This window comes from Pipra filicauda, unplaced genomic scaffold, assembly GCF_003945595.2.
Source record: "Pipra filicauda isolate LSUMZ 115617 unplaced genomic scaffold, ASM394559v2 scaffold226_size1812527_pilon, whole genome shotgun sequence".
Lineage (NCBI taxonomy): Eukaryota > Metazoa > Chordata > Aves > Passeriformes > Pipridae > Pipra > Pipra filicauda.
Genome location: NW_024104339.1, coordinates 315,101 through 332,001, shown reverse-complemented (window position 1 = coordinate 332,001; position 16,901 = coordinate 315,101). Strand labels below are relative to the sequence as shown.

At 59.4% G+C, this 16,901-nt stretch overlaps 1 protein-coding gene across 4 annotated transcripts in view; it reads left to right on the top strand.

Moving 5' to 3' along the window:
• Positions 1–16,901, top strand: part of RAI1 (retinoic acid induced 1) — a 74,352-nt gene that overhangs the window by 55,125 nt on the left and 2,326 nt on the right. For 3 of the 4 annotated variants that reach the window (XM_027743090.2, XM_039381458.1, XM_027743094.2), the window contains exons 3-4: positions 9,694–15,313; positions 16,579–16,672. In XM_027743090.2, the coding sequence (XP_027598891.1) occupies positions 9,710–15,313; positions 16,579–16,672 (5,698 nt within the window). In that variant the 5' untranslated portion in view covers positions 9,694–9,709. Of the gene's footprint in view, positions 1–3,707; positions 3,867–9,693; positions 15,314–16,578; positions 16,673–16,901 lie in introns of all 4 variants that reach the window. The other variant, XM_039381457.1, reaches the window with a different exon arrangement.

Genomic DNA, 16,901 nt, shown 5'->3' with positions numbered 1-16,901 from the left:
GGATCTCACCGTATCATTGGAGTAGGCAGGGATGGATGGAACCCCTTGCCCACCTCCCCACTCACCGTGTTTACCTCGTGCTGCTGTTCAACTCCTGCCTCCCCCCACCCTTCTCTGAAACATTATAAATCAAACAGCTTAAAATGTAAAGCATCAAAAATTCTAAAACCTTCATCTATTATTAACTGTGACAGTAAATTCCACCTCTGAATGTTTCTCATAGCAACTGTTACCAGGACTTGGCATCCAAAGCTGATGTTCCAGCAACTTTCCATCCTGCAGCCGCCGCTCTGGTGATGCCAATACTGGCCCAGTGAGACTGGCTGCCACTCCTGATACCTTTCCATGGGATTGGGATGCCAACAGAGAAGGCAAGCTCAGATTTAGTGAGCACAGGCCAAGATAAGACAGAATCTCAGTGCCTGCATGTTGAGCTGTGGGAGCTGGTGGTGGGATCCCCCATCATGGTCCCACCTCTGTGTCAGTCATGCAACCCCCCAGACTTCATTACTTTCACCTGGAGCACCATAAATAACGAGGCTGGGAATGGAAAGGTTAAAACAAATGGATAGGGAGGGGTTTTTGGAGAGGTTGGTATTTTATTTTTTATCAACACTTCACGCAATGTACTGGTGGTTGTTGTGCCCCCCAGGTGGTGACCCCTACCCTGGCATGGGGGTCTCGCTGCTCTGAGCATTGGGTTGTGGTGAGTTTGTGGTGTGCTGGGTGCCAATGGGGACCAGGAGACAGGTGTTCACCACTGGGATTTGTCCACCTTCTGGTGTTTGTGCACCCTCCCCATGTGCCATTGTGGCTCCATTCTGTGTTGTGTCCCCTGCGTGGAGGTTGGGCTGGGGTAGTTTGGGTTGGATTTGGCTGCATGGCAGCACCATGGGCCTGGTTGGAGGTAGGGAGAGCCCCAGCTCTGCAGCCCCATGGAATGCTGAGCCTGGTCTGGTGAGAGCCCCATCAATGCACCGGCATCCTCAGTGCTGAGCCATGGCCACAGTGAGGCTCACACCGGCACCCCAAGCACCCAAACCCACCCAAATTCTCTCAGCAATTCCCACTAGGCCATGCCTAGTGCCTCCATGCCCCAGCATGGGCATCATCCTGCTGCCTTCCTGCAAATCCTGGTGGCTGCCCACTGGGATCTTGTGTCGTGCCATGCTGTGCTGTGCCGGCTGCAGGGCCAGGCAGCAGCGGCTGCTCTGCTGTCTCCCCAGGGGCAGGCAGCAATTTTCCTGCTCTGAAGAAGCTTGTGAAGGTTTGAGTGAATCTGGGAAGCAAATCTAATTGGCAACCTGGTAATTCCTCGGGGGGACATGTTCTTTGGTCATATCTAAGTACATTCCAGCCAGTGTTTAAGACACGCTGAATCCAAACTTGGACAGTCAAATACCAGCAGCTCTAAGCTCCTTATCTATTTCAGGCAGATTAACTCCTTAATCATCTCTTTTGGAAGTTCCCTGCCCCAAATTCCTCTCCCCTCCTCTTTCCCCCTCCATGGTTTTTCAGCAGGAACAAAAGAAGCCGATTTTGCAGAGTGCCAAAGGTGGGGACGGCGCCCACTGTGATTGACAGAGTCAATAACTGGGAGCAGGGAGAAGGCCTTTGGAAATCTGCTTCCCACTTCACCTGCCCCAGTATTTGTCTTCGGGATTTGAAGCCAGGGAATGTATAATTCCGAAATAATTTACCACACAGCATCAAACGTCGATTTATTATTTTCGACCTCCTTTTATTCAATTTTTTTTTTACTTGATTTATTTCCTTCAACCCCATTTTATTCTTATTTTTCCTTTTTCCCGGTGGGTTCCTGCTCAGCATACCCTAGCAGGGACCCAACCAGGGGACCACTCTGCAGCCCCTCCAGCCCTGCTGGTGGCAGGGGGATGCTCATCCCCTCCCTGCCAGGCAGAGGAGGCCGTGCTGAGCCGTGGGGATGCAGCCGGTGTTGGCCACTGTCACTCAGGGGAGTGTCAGAGCATTACGCTTCATTACCGAGCTGTCTGCTGCCGGCAGGGATGGCTTGGGGCAGAGCCTGGCAGAGGCACAGCCGGATTCGGCTCCGGCGGGTGGACCTTTCTGTGGGCAGGTGCTGAAACATGGCATCCGTGGGGTGCCCGTATCCAAGGGGGTTTGTTGAGGTGCTGGTGGGGAGCTGGTGGTTGCTGGGTCATGTGATTCAGCAGGGTGGAGTGGCTGCCCCAAAAGGGGAGGCAGGAGGTGCTGTGAAATTAGGGGGATGGGACAGTGCCCCTGTAACCAGGGGGTCTCAGTGGGACTGGGACCATTTGGACTGAGACTGGGACTGGGACTGGGGGTCTCTCTGGGACCGCTGGTAACATTCAATAACACTCCTCTGAAACACGGGCATAAATGTCCCCATATGCTGGATGTGGTGGGGACATGGGGGCACCAGTGGCAAAGCCCCACCACCTCCCAGAGGGGGAGATGGAGTGTGGGATGGGGAGGGGGGTGGGATGGTGCCAGGGTCTGTCCTTTGCCGTCAGTGGCCATCTCACAGCAGCCAAGGCCTCCTGGTTTTGGATGCTGCAGCATGAATTTGCTGCAAGTTTTCCCAGTAGAAACCCTGGCTGTGACCAGGGAAGAGCCAGAGGGGATGGACCCAGTGGCACCTTCAGGAGAGCTGGAAATGTCCTGAGGGTGATGGCCACCTATCATCCTTTGGGGTCTCCAGTCCTGTTGGGGATGGAGAGACCCACTGGGGAGGAAGTCCAGAACTCCAGCACAGGGCTGGGACACGAGTCAGTTCCTGGGCTGGCACTTCCCATCACCAATGCTGTGAACAACACAAATCCAGACCACCTCATGAGTGGGAAAACTGAGGCACAGCTAGAGAGGTTTTCCAGCTCTGAGCTGCCGGGTGGGTGCCAGGTCCTGCCATCAAGTTTGGTGTGGCTTTGCCAGGCCAGAGGGCTCGGTGGTGCCAGGGGACCATGAGCCATCCCTGTCACATTCCCCAGGGAGTGCAGCCTCACACATCTGACCTCATCCATGAGCAACCAGCTCACAAGACAGATCTGTGCAGAACAGATCTCTCCCATTCTATTCTCTCTCTCCCATCCTTGGGAGAGGTTTTGTTTGCTTTTATTTATGCAGCATGAACCCCTCGGGACCTCAGCATCCCCAAGGAGGGTGCCAAGGACATGGCATTGGTCCAGCTGCTCTGCTCCCCATCTTTCCTTGCAGGGATGCAGCTCCTGCCCTGCTTCAAGGGGAAACTGAGGCAGGGAACAAACAGGATGTGGGAGAGGAAGGGGGTGAATATTAGTGGTCACAGTAATGACTGGAATGGTTAATTATTAGTGGAATTGAAGTGAGTCAGGCCAAGAGCAGGAGGGGAGGGAGGAAGGAAGGGAGGAAGGAAGAAAGAACCCAACCTGTCAGGTAGAAAATGAGTAAAGAAGAAAAACAGGAGCATGTGGAGAACCAGCCAGGCTGTCGCTCCACGCCAGCACCACGCTGCTCAGGGGGGGTGAGGCTGGAGGGGTGGCTGAAGGTCACTGTGGGGGTGACAGTGGCCCTGTGGCCGAGGTTGTGCCCCAGCACAGGCTCGTTGTGTTGGTGGCTGCAGGCAGGTCTGCACCAGGATTTAGGTTTGGAGGCTGGGATTGCTGGATTCCTCCTAATCTCGGCTGTATTTCCAGCCTCCTGATGGGCTGTTTTTCCTTTCCTGCCAGCACACTATGGTCGATGTTTCACCGCTGGCTGGGAGCGGGAGCATGTGGAGCCTCATTCTGTGGTACATCCGGCCATGAATTTTGCTCCGGAGTGGAACGCAATTCCCCTCTGGAGAGGGAATTTGCCCAGGAATACTCAGGCTGAGCATCTGCTTTGCTGTGAGCCTCTAGCCTTTTCTTTTCTTTTTTTTTCTCCCTCCTTTTTTTTCCCCCTTTTTTTTTCTTTCTCTCTTTCTTCTGAGTTTTTCTTTTCTTTTTCTTTCTTTTTTTTTATTTTGTTTTTCTTTTCTTTTTCTTTTCCTTTTTCTTTTTTCTTTTTTTATTTTGCCTTATTTTCATTTTTTCTTTTTCCCCTTCTCCCCCCCCTTCCCCCTTTCTTTTTCCTGTTTTTCCTTTTTTCTTCCTTTTTTCCCCCCTTTTTTCCCCTCCCTTCTTTTTCAAATCGTTCCTTACCAACTGACATTTTCCACCAGAAAGAAAAAAAAAAACCAGCAACTTGCTCCCAGAGCCTCCCACCATCCTCCCCAGCCCAAACCTCTGCAAACTTCCCATCCCTGACATAAAGGACCCAAATTCCCCCTCCAGAATAAAGGAGGAAAAACCAAAGGGAGAGCGGCTGGAGCTGGCAGCTGAGCCGGATTTCCATGTGAGGGGATGAGGTTGGGGCGGCCACGGGCTTCCCCTGGCAAGCGACGGAGGAACCGGGGCCAGCAGAAACGTTGAGTCATGAGTGCGGTTCGCAGGCAATGGATTTTTTCCCAAGTAAAATTCCTCACTGGGGAGGAGCAGAGCTGGAGGGGGGGGGGCAGAGCTGAAGGACTGTGCCCCCCAAATGGGGCATTTATGTGTGGATGGGGATGCACCCCATTGCGATGGGAATTCCCTGGGCAGGTTCCAACCCCCAGGAGGGGGGTTTAGGTGGGGGGCGGAGGGGACCTACCCAGGGAATTCCCCAGCAGCTGGATGGGAGGAGCAGCACTATCTGGGGGGGTTGCAGGAGATGGGGACCCTATCCCTCCTCCTCCTTCTCCCTACCCACATCCGCCCACCCCCACGCAATGGGCGGTGCAGCCCCAGCTCCATTTATCATCATCTGCGGGCAAGTGAAGTGTGCAGGGAACAGCTGCTCCGGTCGGCTGAGCGCCGAATTGGGGCGGGACGCGGGGCTGGGGGGAGCGGGGGGGGCTGCAGGCTGCCCTGGGGGTACCATAACCCCCCAGGCACTGCACTGGGACAGAGCACTGGTGTGGCAGGAGGTGGTGGTGGTAATGGGGGGCACTGGGGAGAGGGGGTGTTAATGGGGTGTGTTGCGGGGAGAGCACATAATTAGGGCACACTGGGGCAAGGGTGCACTAATGAGAGTGCATGGAAGGGGTGCACTGGAGAGAGGATGTATTAAAGGGGTTCACTGGGGAGGGAGAGCATTATTGTGCTCTGGACAGAGGATGCAGTAAAGGGGTTTACTGGGGGACAGTGCAGTAAGTAGGTGCATTGAGGGGGTGCATTAAAGGGATTCACTGGAAGGAGGGGGCATTAGTGGGGGGCATTAGAGGGGGCATTTAACGGGGGTGCATTGACAGTGGGGCAGGGACAGACGGATGGTGGCATCTCCACAACTGCCTGGAGGGGTGGCCCCTCCCTTTGCACTGCCGGGGAGGGGGGGGTCTGTCTGTATTCCATCCCCCCAGTTCCTCTCACTCCCAGCTCCTGGGGCAGGATGTCCTTTCCTGGTCTGTCCCACACACCCTGGCTCCCCCCCTCCCTGCAGCCTTCCCTTTTCTCTCCTCCCTTAATAATCAAATTCTCCGGAGCACTTTGTGGTGTGGCAGCCAGCCAGAAAGGGTTTCTTTAAACTCCACCAGCTCACAATTAAACAAATCCGGGGCTGACGCTACTCGATAGGCGCTTATTCCCCTCCCTGAGAGCCGCTGGGGGATCCGGGGGGGTCCTATCCCTTCCTTTCCCACTCCAGTGCCACCTCACCGTGTGGGGCTGCACCCCTGGGTGGGAGGTGAGGGCTGGGAGGGGTTTTTTGCGGGGGTTTTGGGGTGGAGAACAGGGGTCCGCGGTGCCAGCGCGGCTCTGATGGTGGAGCATCCCCCTGTGAGAGCACGCTGCTATTTTTAGTCCCTGAGTCCTTGTTGATGGCGCAGCAGCAAAGGCGAGGGAGCAGCCAGAGGAGCAGCAGGGCTGGATCAGGCCCCGCGGGATGAGCAGCAGCTGGGAAGCGAGGCTGGAGCACAGGGAAATGGGGGACATCCTCTGCCCTCCGGGTCTGAGGTGCTGGGGGTCTTGGGGTGCTTACCGAGGGTCCCTGCCATGGGAAGTCCTGAGCTGCCTTCAGAGGGCTCCGGATCCAGCCATGCCATGTCCCTGCCAGGCGAGGGAAAGGGGGAGGAAAGGGGAAAAGGCAGAGAAGGAAGGAGGGGTTGGGGAAGGAAAATAACACCGAATCCAGCCAGGCAGCACAAATCCTTTGGAGCAGCAGGCAGGCTGTGGGCCACCCTGATCAGGCAGCTGTGCTGGGCTGGCAAGCCCCAGCTCCGGCATCAGCCCCGTGTGCCACGTCAGCCCCCGACACCGTGTCAGCTCCATGTACTGTGTCAGCCCTTGTGCACCATCATGGCCCTGGGTCCTGCACTGGAGCTGGGAGGTTTTGTATCCCCCATGGGTGACACAGGGGCTGTGCTGGGCTGTCCACATTCCCAGGGGACAGAGGGGACAAGATGCTCCTGGATGGCCATAGCCAGCAGTGAGCGCAGCTCCTTGTGTTGCAGGGACAGGGTCACACTGGTGCTGGGCACCACAATGGCCCCAGGTCCTTTTCTCTCTGATGGATACCCTGGGGACCCTTCCCAGGCACCCACACCATGAGCCTTGGCTGTAGCACAGTGGCTTTGCCAAGGGCAGGTGTCCAGTGGCAGCTGTGCACCAAAAGCCTCGTATCAATTCCCATCGTGGGGGTGGCAGCTGGAAACTTCTTTGGAAGTGCCGGGAGAGCACGTCCAGCAGGGATGTGGCGGGGGCAGTGAGTGTACAGGGCCCCCGGGACCAGCCATAGTCGCCTTCCCCTCCCGAGAAGGGCCGTAACCTCGCTGCTGTCGACAGCTTGATTTGATGCCATTAAAGCGTTTGCTGGGAAACAGCTACATCAGGAGCAACATCTGGCGCGGCCCTTCCCTGGCAAAGCCGCGGTGGATCCGAGGGCAGAGCTGGCCTCCGGGTCAGCTGATGGTCCGGGTGCTGCTGGTGATGAGCGTGTCCCCTCTCAGGCAGAGCCGGGTGCCTGGGTGGTCCACAGGGAGATGGGGCCATGGCCTTTGGGCTCATGGGATTTCGGCTGGAACACACATTCCCTCTGTGCGTTCCCACCTCTGCATGCTGGTGACTGATCTGTCCCCTCACACCACATGCTTTTGCTTATCCAGGCATTGTCTCAGCGGTTTGGAAAATTAACCATTAATTAATAACAATAATTAATTGCGATAATTAATAATAAAGGAGAAAGGAGGGAAAAGCTCCCCCTAAAGCTCCAGTCTAGGGTCTTCTCAAACCAATTTCATTTTTCAAACCCACTCCCATACAAAGAATGTGGGAATTGCTCCCATTAGTTCTCCCACCACCACCCAGGGCTGCCCCACAACCTTGGCTTTGATTTTCCTGGCACAGGGCTGGCACAGGACAGCACCACTCCATGCCATGGTTAGGGTTTCTCACTGGCCTTTCCAGAATTTTTTGACCCACCTTTTCCCCAGAATTTGGGCTTTAACTGCATCCAGTTACCCACACAGCCTGTAAGATGCAACTGCAATGAGGGGAAGTGACGTGGAAAACATCCCAAAAGGGGATGGAAAAGAGGGAGGGACAAGGTTCTGTGGGTGGCACCCACTGGTGGTGGCTCCAGTGGTGCCACAGGGCACCATGTGATTGGTGCATCCCTGAGCTTCCAGTGGTTATGAAAATAGAACTAAATAAAGCCCTGTGTGTGTACCTAGACCCCAAAAAGGTGCTGAGGTGTTACCAGTGGGTGCTGTGAGGAAACAAGGCTGAGCTGGGACCCATCAAACCAGCTGTGCAGTTTGTGCAGCTGTGGCAGAGCTGCCAGCAAAGGGACTGTCTGGAGCCACGCATGGTGGTGGCATGAGGGTGGTGATGAGACACATGGGGACACACGTGGATCCATGTCCCAGCTCTAGGCTGCCTGGCACCACAGGGAAGTGTGGGATGGTCTTGGCACGCACACCAGCAGCACCCCGTCCCCTCCCCTCATAACACTCATTGCCTTAATGGAGGCTGAGGGGACAGCACTGGTGTCACCACTGCGTCACGGTGCCAAGGGAGCAACGCCATGTCCCCAGGGACCTGCAAACCCTTGGGGCTACCCTAACCCAGGCTCCGACATCTCAATCCATGTCTGAAACAGGCTCTGTCCACCCCAGCGCCCCGGACCCACCAGTGCTGGGGATGGGCAGGATGCATCCCCCCACCACCGAGCCCTTCATTAGCCCTCCACAAGCCACTCAGCTGCCTCAAGAGATCAAACCAGTGACCCAGGTGTGTCCCTGCACCCAGCACAAGCAGAGTGAGGAAACAGGGAGCTCTAATGATGATGGTGGCGAGGCGCTCGGAAATGACGGCTGCCGGCGGGAGCAGACAGCTTCCAGATGGCATCGCGCCGGGGCAGGGGGATCACTGGGGCAGGGGGGCTGTGGGAGGCAGCAGCCGGCAGAGATGGGCAGAGCCAGCAAGTTGAAATGACTTTTTTTGCAGCAGAGCCTGCGGTTCTGGCCCTCCGCGCTGCTGCTTCCAGTAATTAGCCCAATAATTAAAAAGAATGGTGATAAGCGGGGTGTGCAGAGGGGCTCGCAGGATCCAGGAGTCCCTGGAGAGGGTGTGCAAGGAGAGGGGGAGTGATTTGCAGAGCTGAGGGCTGATGGGTGTGTGAAACACGGAGCATGAGGCTGGGGGACCCCGACATGGCATGGGGGGTCACTGTACCACATGGGGCAGGCAGGGAGGGTTGGGTAGCAGGGATGGGGCAGCTCCCAGCAGCAGGGGCAGAAGGGTGGCTGGGCCTGCTGCTGGCAGGGAGGGTGCAGCTGGACCCAGCACCCCTGTGCCCGTGGGCACCATGCTGCAGTGTGGGGTGATGAAAGGAGATGGGATAGTGGAGGATGCAGGACGCTGCAAGGTGAGGATGCAGCACCAGGCGATGTGATGTGGGGTGACACGGCGCAATGCAGAGCGACGCGAGGTGACACAAAGCCAGCTGCTGTGATCCAGGACAATCCAGGGCAATGGAGCCCACGGGGATGGGATGCAGGACGATGGGGTGGGATGCAGTGCAGGGTGCAATGCAAGCCAATGCAATGCAGGACACCGTGATGCAGGGAGATGAGATGCAGGGAGATGAAATGCAGGGAGATGTGATGCAGGGCGATGGGAGGTGATGCAGGAGGATGCGATGCAGGGCAGTGCAATTCAGGGCGATGCAATGCAAGGCAACACGATGCAGGGAGATGAAATGGAAGGTGATGCGATGCAGGAGGATGCAAAGCAATGTGATGCAGGGCAATGCAATTCAGGGTGATGAAATGCAAGGCAACATGAAGCAAGGCAATGAAATGGAAGGTGATGCGATGCAAGGGTAGTGTCAGGCAATGCAATACCGGGCAGTGCAACAGGGTGATGTGATGCAAAGTAGCACAATGCAGGGAGGTGAAACACAAAGTGAGGTGTGATGGAGAGCGATGCAAGGCGATGTGGGGCAGTGCAGGGCAGACAACACAGGGCGATGGGAGGTGATGCAGCAGCAGGTGCTGCATTCCAGGGTGGCAGCGAGGCAATGCCCATCAGGGTGATGCCCAGCAGGCGAGGTGAGGTGAGGCGATGATGCCCCCGTGGCACAGGAGACATGGCCCTCTCGGTCCCCGGCCTGCCATGGTGGCAATGCTTCATTTGAATTCTTGCCTCTCTCTCTTCGCAGATAACGAGCCCGCGCCATGCAGTCCTTTCGAGAAAGGTGTGGTTTCCATGGCAACCAGCAGAGCTACCAGCCGACTTCACAAGATACATCACGCCTGGAGAATTACAGGCATCAAAGTCAGGCAGGGCCGAACTGCGAGCGGCAGAGGCTGGTGGCAAAGGAGTACTACAGTCAGCAGCAGCTGCCGTACGTGGGCTACGAGAACAGCGCCGTGGAGAAATACCACCGGGGAAACAAGCAATTAGCGGGGCAGCAGCTGCAGGGCAGGCCGGCCTTTTCCAATTACACCGTGCAGGAGAACAGCCCTTATCCGGCCCGGTATTCCGGGGATGAGAGCCTGCAGACGTGGGGTGGCCAGCCACAGGCGCTGCCCGGTGGCGTGGCCAAGTATGAGGACAGCCTGATGAAGAAGACAGCGGCGTTGGCAGGTGGGCGGCCGTACCACGAGCCGGCAGCCGCCTCACTGCCCTTCCGGACTCACTTCCAGCAGCAGCCACAGCAGCAGCAGCAGCAGCAGCAGCAGCAGCAGCAGCCGCCCGCGCTCCCCTACCCCAAACTGCAGCGGCAGAAGCTGCCCAACGACGTCTCCTCACCCATGCCCTTCTCACAGAGCCCTCACTTTGGGCAGCACTCGCAGTCCTTCCCTGCCTCCTCCACCTACTCCTCGGTGCCGGGGGGCAGCCAGCCGGCACACTCCTACAAGAGCTGCACGGCGCCCTCAGGGCAGCCGCCGCTGGAGCGGCCCCTGGGCAGCGCCGCCAGCCTGGCCCCCGGCCCCCGTGTGCCCAACCTGCACGGCTACCAGCCCAACCGCATTGGCTACGAGCAGCCCCCACAGCCGCCGCCACAGCCCCCACAGCCACCGCCGCCGCAACCTCCTCAGCCACCACAGCCCCCGCAGCCACCACAGCCCTTGCAGGGGCGGCATCACACCCCGGAGTCCCTCCACTACCAAAACCTGGCCAAGTACCAACATTACAACCAGTCTGGCCAGACCTACTGCCAGAGTGACGCGCCGCCCGTCCGGACACCCGAGCAGTACTACCAGACCTTCAGCCCCAGCGCCAGCCACTCTCCAGCTCGCTCGGTCGGCAGATCCCCATCCTACAGCTCCACTCCCTCCCCGCTGATGCCCAACCTGGAGAACTTCCAATACAGCCAGCAGCCGCTGAGCACCGGCGCCTTCCAGGCCGGCATTGCCGACCACAGCCATTTCATGCCGCTGCTGAACCCTTCTCCCACCGATGGGACGAGCCCTGACGCTCAATCCGGGAACTGTAAAAACTTGCAGAAGGAGAAGCTACCAGAAAACCTGCTGTCGGACCTGAGCCTGCAGAGCCTCACGGCTCTCACCTCCCAAGTGGAGAACATCTCCAACACTGTCCAGCAGCTGCTGCTCTCCAAAGCATCCGTGCCCCAGAAAAAGGGCATCAAGACCCCAGCAAGGACCCCCGAGCAGCTCAAGGGGCAGCACTGCAGCCCCGAGAGCAGCACCTACTCAGCAGAGCAGGTGGGGACTCCCCTGTCTGACCCACTGAGCACCCCCCAGTCAGTCCATGCTGAGACACAGGACACTGACTATCTCAGTGGGTCAGAGGATCAGCTGGAGAGGAGTTTCCTGTACTGCAACCAGAACCGCAGCCCTGCCCGTGTCAACAGCAACTCCAAGGCAAAGCCCGAGTCAGTGTCCACCTGCTCCGTGACCTCCCCGGATGACATGTCCACCAAATCGGATGACTCTTTCCAGAGCATCCACGCCACTCTGCCCCTGGAGACCTTCACCAAGTATGTGACCAACGAACGGGACTGTCCCCGGCTGCTCCTCAGCGCCCTGTCCCAGGAGGAGCTGGCTTCTGAGATCATCGTCCTGCAGGATGCCATCAGCGAGAAGGCGGACAAAGCCTGGGCCAACTTGCCCATGCTGAGCAAGGAGGCCAACAAGTCCCCCTTCCAGCTGGAGAACCACCGGCCCAGCCTGGACTCCATGGTGAAGGGCACCTGGCCCAGTCAGGGTGACTCCAGCACACTCACTGAGCCCCTCAAGCTGGACAAAGCTTCAGGGGCCAGCGCAGAGAAGGACTTTGGCGAGGAGGTGTATGAGGGTCCCCAGGTGGAGTTCACGGCCACTGAAACCAAGGATGTGCTGAAGGACACTGCCCCACTGGCCTTCAACTCCAAGCCCAGCATCCCAGCAGCCACATCGAGTGCAGGAGCCACTGACTACAGCTGCTACTCAAACACCACTGCCAATTCGGTGGGATCTGAGAATGCCATGGAGCACTTTGACTGGCCGGAGGAGAGCCTGGGAGAGGCATGTCTGCGGTGGAAGGAGCTTCAGGCTACTGACCTCCCCAAGGGCTTGTTCCCCAGCAAATTGGTGAGCTCCTGCAAGGAGAAAAAAAACGCCTGTGGCTTGGATCTGTGTGATGGAGAGCAGCCAGCCAAGAGTGAGCCAGCCCAGGACTTTGGGGAGCAGGCGATGGAGGAGGAGGAGGAGGCACTGACCTATGATGAAGCAACAAAGGCAGACAGTGAGAGGTGGCTTCAGGACACCCGGCACTGCTGCTCAGCCGGGGACTTCAGCGAGATCCCCATCATCTCCTCACCGGATCTGAAGGAGTCAGACCTGGAGGCAGAGGAGTACTCCTCGCTCTGTGAGCTGGCTGGCTCGGAGCAGAAGTCGGTGACATATGACACCTCGCCACCCAAGCCCCCGGAGATGCCAGCCGTGCTGTCCTCCAGCGAGGTGCCCGTGTCCGCCGAGGAGACTGTCAGCACAGTGGAGAAGGAGGGCTCAGCTCCCACCCCGCGCCTCTCTGGCCAGTCTGTTATCCTGCTGGGCCCTGCCGTGGGCACGGAGACCAAGGTGAAGAGTTGGTTCAAGTCCTCCCTTCCCAACATCCAGTCCGAGGAGGAGAGCGGTGGAGGGGAAACATCCCATCTGGAGGCTGCTGATGCCGAATCTGCCTCATCAGTCACGGTGAAGCAGCAACTCACACCCGAAAACGTGCTCGGGAAGATGGAGCCTGTCTCACGGGGCAAGAGCCTCCGCAACAAGAGGGTGCACTGCCGGCTGCCGGAGGGGGACAACCCCGGCAGCGCTGTGTTGACCCCATTCGATGAGCTGCCAGTGGCCGGCGGTGTGGCCAGTGCCTGCCTGGGGCCAGATGGACAGACGGAGGTACCGAGCAAGAGCGCCCAGAGCCAAACGCCCCGGTTTCCAGCTGAGGGTCTCCCGGCGCGCATGTGCACCCGCTCCTTCACCGCCCTCGCCGAGCCCCGCGCCCCGGCCCCGCTGGAGGGGCTGAAGGCTCCCACACACCAGGAGAAGCTGGGGAAGAAGCCCGGCTGCGGAGTGAAGCAGCGGGTTGCTTTCAAAGCCAGGAAACGCAGCAGCCGGCCAACCCCCAGGGTGGTCCAAAACAGCAGCGATGCCACCCTCCTGGTGCCTGGCTTGGTGGCGGCAGAGGAGGCGGCAGGGCCGACACCGCTGGAGGGGGATGCAGTGGAGGCGGGGGAGAGGGACCAGCGGTCGATGATCCTGCGCTCCCGGACGAAGACGCAAGAGGTTTTCTACACCAAGCGGCAGCGGGGCAAGCGGGCGGCCGATGTCCGGTTGAAGAACTGCAAGGCACCCAAAAAGCTCATATCCAACAACCACCTCCCACCTGCCTTCAAGCTGGCAGCGCCAGGCAGCCCCCACAAGGAGGGCAAGGTGGGTGCCCGGATGAAGCTGCCCAAAGCAGGACCGGGTGTGGGGGGCAAGATGTCAGAGCGGCCACTGCACTCGCTGAAGAGGAAGTCCACCTTCATCTCCCCCATCCCCACCAAGAAGAGGAACCTCGTCCTGCGGAGCAACAGTGGCGGCGTGAAGGAGGAGAAGCCAGAGGGCCCCCCCAGCCTCTTCAAGAAGATGCCAGTGGCCAAGAAGGTGAAAGCCAAGCTGCCTCCCAAGAGCTCTGGTGAAGCTGTCCCGAAACCCCCCCTGCCAAAGGAGGCCCCTGATGTCTGCATCAAGATCACCTCCCGGGCAGCCTTCCAGGAGGCCACCAAGACCAAAGTGCTGCCTCCCCGCAAGGGCCGTGGCCTCAAGCTGGAGGCCATCGTCCAGAAGATCACCTCGCCCAACCTGAAGAAGTTCACCTGCAAACCGGCAGCCACGGCGGCAGTGGCCACTGTGACTGCCTATGGCTCCTCCCTGAGCCCAGCCGGGGCGGAGCGGGAGCGGGTGGTGAAGCACAGTGGGGTGGCTGCAGCAGTGGGTGACGTGAGGCTGCCCAAGCCGGTGGCAGCACAGAAGGTGCCCACCATGCCGTTGACTGAGCCGCTGTGCCGGAACCCCAATGGCCGATCACCGAAGGGGAAGCCAGGCAGCGGGAAGAAGCTCTCTCCCGACAGCTGCCAGGGCAATGCCTGCGGGCCAACGCCAGGGGCCCAGTCCAGCCCCACCATGGGGGCCAAGAACCTCGGGCTCCTGCCCAAGAAGAGGAACCGCAAGGGCAAAGCGGCAGCGCTGGGCATGGCCAAGGCACCGCTGGGCCCTGCGCCACCGCTGCTGCCCCGGGAGCGTGTGGCCAACCCAGGTGGTGGGGAGGAGGCACCGCGGGAGAAGAAACCAAAGACTGAGGAGAAGGAGGTGGGGGGCAGCGATGGCCCCCCTGAGGGACGCTCTGCTGCTGGGCCAGCGCGGGGGCCAAAGCCACGGGCCAACCACTCCAACTACAACGGCTACTCCAAGCGGCAGCGGAAGCGTCTGGGCCACGGCAAGGCCAAGGCAGTGCCAGCGCGGTGCAAGAGCCGTGGGAAGCGGCGGCGGCAGCCCCAGCAGGCCCCGCTGGTGCATCCCGCCGAGCCTGAGATCCGGCTGAAGTACATCTCCTGCAAGCGGCTGCGGGCGGACAGCCGCGCCCCCCCCTTCGCTCCCTACGTCCGCGTGGAACGGCGCGGGGAGTTCACCACCACCTGCACCATCATCAACTCGCCTGGCGACGAGGCGCGGCTGCAGCGGGGACCGGCCGGGCCGGCACCGCGCCCGCGGGCAGCCCTGCCCGCCTCCTCCACCATGCACATGGGGCCAGTGGTGTCGAAGGCGCTGAGCGCCGCGTGCCTGGTCTGCTGCCTCTGCCGCAACCCCGCCAACTACAAGGACTTAGGGGACCTCTGCGGGCCCTACTACCCTGAGGACTGCCTGCCCAAGAAAAAGTCCCGGCTGAAGGAGAAGGCACGGGTGGAGGGGCCGGGCGAGGACACCATCGCACCCGCCGTGGCCGAGCGGGTGCCCCGCGGGATGGAGGGCAGCTGCGGTGCCAGTGGGAAGGCGGCGAGGCCGGAGGGTGCTGCCGAGGCGGCCAAGCAGAGTGCGCTGCGCTCCAGCCCACGGGGCATGTTCCGTAGGCTGCAGAGCTGCTACTGCTGTGACGAGAGGACAGAGGGCGAGGAGGCGGCCGAAAAGCCCCGGCGGCACGAATGTCACAAGGCTGAGTCCCCGCCACAGGAGCCGGCGGGTGACACGCAGGAGCACTGGCTGCACGAGGCCTGTGCTGTATGGACCGCTGGGGTTTTCCTGGTGGCGGGGAAGCTCTACGGGCTGCAGGAGGCTGTCAAGGCGGCTGCCGACCTGGTAAGAGCTCGGCCGCACGCCCGGCGCCACATCCTGAGGCAGCATCTCCCGCTGGCCTCCTTCAGCCAATGTCATTCCCCTGGCCGTGCCTCCGGTCGGGATGAAAAATTAATAGTTTTACCTCGGGAAAGCAGGGCAGGTGCTCAGTGCCATGAACCACGCTGGGTCCCTGTGAGATTTGCACTGCCGCATCTCTGACAGCAGCTAAAACCCCCCTTTTAGGTGCAGAAATGTATTTATGGGGTTATGTTTTGGGAAGGTGGCTGGGCTCCCTGGGACTGTCACATCCCCTGGCTCAGCCATGCGTCACATGGGGTGGCTCAGAGTGGGACAGATGCAGCAGGAATGAAAGATGAATGTAGGTTCCACATGGCCTGGTGCTGTGGTGACGAGCAGCAGGGGAAGGGGAGCTGGAGGGATGGGACGACCCTGCCCTGCCCCTCTCCCAGACCCATTGGAACATGGGCACATGGAGCAAGCACAATAGCGAGGTCACTGATGGGGACCACCAAAGGGGGATGAGAAGTTGTGTGTACCCCATCCATGGAAGTGTTCAAGGCCAGGTTGGACGGGGCTTGGAGCAACCTGGTCTAGTGGAAGGTGTCCCTGCCTATGACAGGGGCTTGGAACTAGATGAGCATTAAGGTCCCTTCCAAACCATTCTGGCATTCTGTGACATGGGCTTTTTGTGCTGGGGAGAGGGAGGGGACAGCCCCCCAGCAGAGGCTGAGCAGAGGGTCTCCAGCAAGTCCCTCAGTGCCAGGTTTGGGATTGGCTGTATTCCTAAGCCTGAGTGCTCATGTCATGGCTCTCTGGAGGCTGCTGCCCTCACCACAGGCTGGGTACTCCCATCCCTGCAGTACCCGTTGGGCATGGGGCAGGAGATGGGGACCACCGTGGTCTGCTACCACCTCTGCCACCAAGCCATGGCACAGTCCAGGTCATGTCCCTTCTCCTCTGCACCCCTGCCCCATGGAGCATGGCTGCAGGCTCAGTGCCATCCACGGGAGGGGTATGGCAGGTAGAAACCTTGTGCATGGCTGCAGACGGCCAAGTGAGAGGTGCAGTGTGGTCCATGGTGTGCTGGCACAGGAGGAAGGATATTGCCTGGAATAGGCAACAAGGGCCTGGAGAGGAGCGGGGGCACCCACCTTGCCCTCACTTCTGGGGCCGTCAGGGTTCTCCGCTCCTGTGCTGGGCTCTGATGGAGTTTCTCTGTCTCTCCACATTTCTTCCCTGCTCCAAATTCCCGGGTGCGTTCACAGAAGTGCTCGAGCTGCCAGCAAGTGGGAGCCACTGTGGGCTGCTGCCAGAAGGGGTGTCCCCACACCTACCACTACGCGTGTGCTGTCGACACAGGTGAGCCCAGCTGTGGGAACAGGGGCATGGGGTCCCTGGGCACCCTCTGGACATGGGGTCTGTTGCTCCAAGGTCAGGGTGAGCCTGTGGCTCCCCACCTGCTGGGATGGTGATGCCCACTGCACCAGCAGCACTGGCATGTCTTTATCTGGCCTCAGATGAGCCCTTCATACAAACGCTGTGGCTGGTCTAGGAGGTAGTGGGTGGCTGTGGACCAGGGGGCCACTGT